The sequence below is a fragment of the Sinocyclocheilus anshuiensis genome, unplaced genomic scaffold (assembly GCF_001515605.1).
Source record: "Sinocyclocheilus anshuiensis isolate Anshui unplaced genomic scaffold, SAMN03320099.WGS_v1.1 scaffold126, whole genome shotgun sequence".
Taxonomy (NCBI): domain Eukaryota; kingdom Metazoa; phylum Chordata; class Actinopteri; order Cypriniformes; family Cyprinidae; genus Sinocyclocheilus; species Sinocyclocheilus anshuiensis.
In genome coordinates this window covers 678,105-682,009 of record NW_015546026.1, presented here as the reverse complement: position 1 = coordinate 682,009, position 3,905 = coordinate 678,105, and the positions used below count along the sequence as shown (strand labels likewise).

The following is a 3,905-nucleotide window of genomic DNA, read 5'->3' as shown; positions in this document are numbered from 1 at the left end:
GGGCCCGTATTCACAAAACATTTTATCTTACCACTAAGAGTTCTCCTAAATAGCAGTAAAAGTTTTTAGCAAAGAGTTTTCTCTTTAAACCTATTCACAAAGCTGCTGAGACAAACGTTTACTAAGGAATAGAGAGAAGTCTTAAGCTAAGAGGAAGGGCGGGGTTGACCTCGTTGCTATGGATGATGTCAGCATGCTTACTAACTATGCACACAGTGATTGGCTGATAGTGTCTGTCAGAGATTTATTCATATAAATATTTTAGAGTAAAGATAAAGGTTTAAAAATAAAAATGTTGCCACATTTAAATAAAGATTTTAAAATGCAGGCTAAAGTGTCACTAATTAAACAAGTATGTGTTCAGCTAATTGTCAACCTCTTGCATGTATGCTTCTCATAATTAGTGAATATGCATATAAACAGTCTTTTAATAAACAGAGTAGAATAATCACGGCTGATAGTAAGACATGCAAACGTAAAAGAAAACCAAACTGGACACAAGCACAGCTGTTACTTCTTGCCCAACTGGTTAATGAAAACAAGAACATAATCAAAGGAAATTTTGGAGTTGGGATAACCTTCAAAACCGAAGGTGAAAGCTTTATAAAAGCTCATTATTGTCAAATATTTCTAAAATGTTTACGTTCCGAGGCAGATTGCCGGCAACAGCCATTTTAGGAATAGTTTGTGGTTTGGTCTTAGTGACTTAGGAGTCCTCTTCACTACTCCTAAGATTTCACAGATTTAGGAGCTAGTTTTAGTGCTAAAATGCTTAGTGAAATACTTTTAAATAAAAAATGTAGGAGTCCTAAATTTAGAACCCATTATTTTTAAGATTTTCTCCTAAATCGGCGAGTTATGAGCTACTATTATCCTTAAGATGTTTTGTGAATACGGGCCCAGATTTACTAACAGCTTGCACCAGTGTAAGCCCTAGTCTGGTGTTAAAAAAGTACTGTCAGGAATTACTAAAGGCGTGCAGTAAAAATTTGCAACGAAAAGGCGTGAACATTCACAAAAGTCATTTTTGCGCTGACCTTATTGCATATGCATTTGTAGGAGTTTCCCTTTCAGACGCAACATTTATGGGAGGAGAGTATTTAAATGAATCACACAACATTATTTACTAAGGTTTGTGGTAATTTACCAGCATTTGTGCCTTTATTTACCACCCAAAAAAACGTCTTAACCCATTATGTGCTTCACATGGTTGAGATTGTTGCTGCCAAGAGGCACTGCAGAGAACAGAGACATTTTTCCACTTGTATTAATGTATTTGGAATTCCAGAGAAAGACATTATCCAAAAATACTGTTTGCTTTTTTTGCCGCCTTATGCTAATTTGTGCTTCTCTTTGTAGATTGCATTGGTCATTATGAAAAAGATATGGCTTCTTATGTGTTTTTTTAATTTGCACATAGCAATAGATCCCCCACAAAACTTTCCACTCCCATCGGCACTTTTTTGGAATTGCACTCTCACGCTAATATGCCTAGTTTAGTAAATCTGGCCCTAGGTGTGTTCGACTTGAAGCAGCCTTGAACAGACTGGTCAGTGTATGACATCAAAGTACCGCAAGAGTGATTAGGGAGCAGACGTGTCTGTTTCTGCTGGTCTGCATCTGCTTGTGCAGTGTGCCTTTAATTATGACTATTATTCATATTTTAGAATAGTAAAGTCATCAAAATTATTAAATATTAGTATGGGAATGTGTAGGAATGTGTAGGAGCTCTGCTCACTCCAGGCATTTTCTCTAACAATTGTATGTATGTATGTGTGTATAGTTTGTGTATGTGTGTGTATAGTTTTGCACTGTCTTGGGCTTGGCATTCATTGTGGACAGCAAAGTAAGAATTTCATTGCTCAGGGAAACTTGTTTTCCTCACTGGGCATATTACAATAAACGCTTTGAATCCTTCAATCCTTGAATCCTAACAACTACATGAAGCGCACACTGGAATGCTTTTAAATAAAACTGTTGTCAAGTAACATATGCCTGCTAATGGTTTTCCTTCATTATTTTCTCTCTCTCTCTCTCTCTCTCTCTGTGTGTGTATATACACACACACACACACGCGCGCGCGCGCGCACACACACACACACACACACACACATATATATACTGTATATATGTATACCTGTAAATAACACTATTTTTATTTGTCTGTTCACCAATTGTATTCATTTTAAAGAGATGGCAGATGGCAGTAGATGTATGGCTTGTGCTATGTTATGTAGAAAAAAAATCAATGTACAGTTGACAGTACAAGTGGTGCTGTGCTATATCTAAATAATAGGGCTCTCAATTTAACATGTTAATTTGGAGCGATAAAGTATGGGAAAAAAATTATGTGTCATCATTATTAATGCATTTAACGCATTCTGCCTCGGCCCAGACCTGTACATCTTCTTACACTGCATGCAGTTGACAACATAATGATGACTAACTCTATGTAGCCTATTAAAAATGCATTTTTGTCCTGTATTTCATATCACAAGATATAGTTTAGCGATATCACACACGCAAGAGTGTTGTTTTTCCGCCGAATACAAAGATTTTATTGGGCATCTATAAGAAAGAGACTCCTACCTGATTACAAGTGCTGATGTCTACTCCGCCCTTCAAATACTCCAGAACCTTGTCAATATTTCCTGCTCTTGCTGCTCGAAGGAAACTGGTATTGCTGTCCGACTAGAAGAAAAAAAAAAAGGAAAATTACATCATTAGTACAGGTTAACATCTTTATTTACATTTATTAATTTAGCAGTTGCTTTTATCTAAAACAACATACAAATTCAAATACAACAAGTGATTCGTCTTAAGAAGACAATAACACAACAAGTGCTCAGAAATATGTGCTTAAAGGTTTCACATATCTTACAGGATAGTACAATCTAGAACAGGGAGGGATAAGGGATATAAGAAATAGTGAAAACATTTTTTTTTATTCAGCAGGACACAGTTAAGTGCTCACAAAAGAGATGAGATTTCAGCTGTTTCTCAAATATTGTCAACATTTTAAAATATTTTATCTCTGAATTACTAGTCTGCAGTAACGTTCTGAACATTAACTCACTACAAGTAATGTTTGATGTGGATAAAGGTGGATTTTTTAATATTCTGTTCTATAGAAATGGGCATCATGAACAACGTACTTAAAATAAACAGATAAAAAAAGATTGAAATGCATAAGGCTGTCAAAAAGGTTTAAGAACTCTAGTGGTTGATGCAAAGATAGATTTGTAAGGAGCAACTAAAAAAAAAAAACATTGCAGACTGCATAAAACTGCAATGCACCATTAGTACCTCAGCAGAAAGATTGCAGGCACTCAAATCTTTTATAAACAGCAGACGATGAGTGAGGAACTACACAGCACACTTAGTGAACTGAGTATATAAATGTGAAGCATATGCAGAGCTTCAGAGAGAAAATTAATTCAGTGAGTGAGTGTTTATGAGCAAAAACAGTTACAGAAGTACATGCATTGTGCATTTGTTTTTAAAGGGGTCATATGATGCTGCTAAAAAGAACATTATTTTGTGTATTTGGTGTTATGAAATGTGTTTATGCGGTTTAAGGTAAAAAAAAACACATTATTTTCCACATACTGTACATTATTGTTTCTTCTCTATGCCCCGCACATTCTGAAATGCGTCGATTTTTACAATACAACTTAACCACTGATTTCTAGTCGTGTCCTCTTTTGGAAGGCCAAACAAAGTATTTTCGCTTTCACAACGAAACGGCGTCACACACCGCGGCCTTTAGTGAGCGGAGGCCGGAAGCCTAGAGTGAGCAGCGGCTTAGAGTGAGCGGAGGCCGGCGGGCTTGAGAACGGCGCGGCCGGAGGATTCGACGAAGGAGCATCCGGCGGGCTTGAGGCAACCACGTGTGACGACCCCGG

General features: G+C 36.9%; 1 protein-coding gene across 2 annotated transcripts in view; it reads right to left on the bottom strand.

Annotated features, from left to right (window-relative positions):
* The window catches only part of ank2b (ankyrin 2b, neuronal), a 128,961-nt gene that overhangs the window by 77,111 nt on the left and 47,945 nt on the right, over nucleotides 1-3,905 (bottom strand). For both annotated transcript variants that reach the window (XM_016499760.1, XM_016499761.1), the window contains exon 2: nucleotides 2,590-2,691. In XM_016499760.1, coding sequence (XP_016355246.1) covers nucleotides 2,590-2,691 — 102 coding nt within the window. The remainder of the gene's footprint in view (nucleotides 1-2,589; nucleotides 2,692-3,905) is intronic.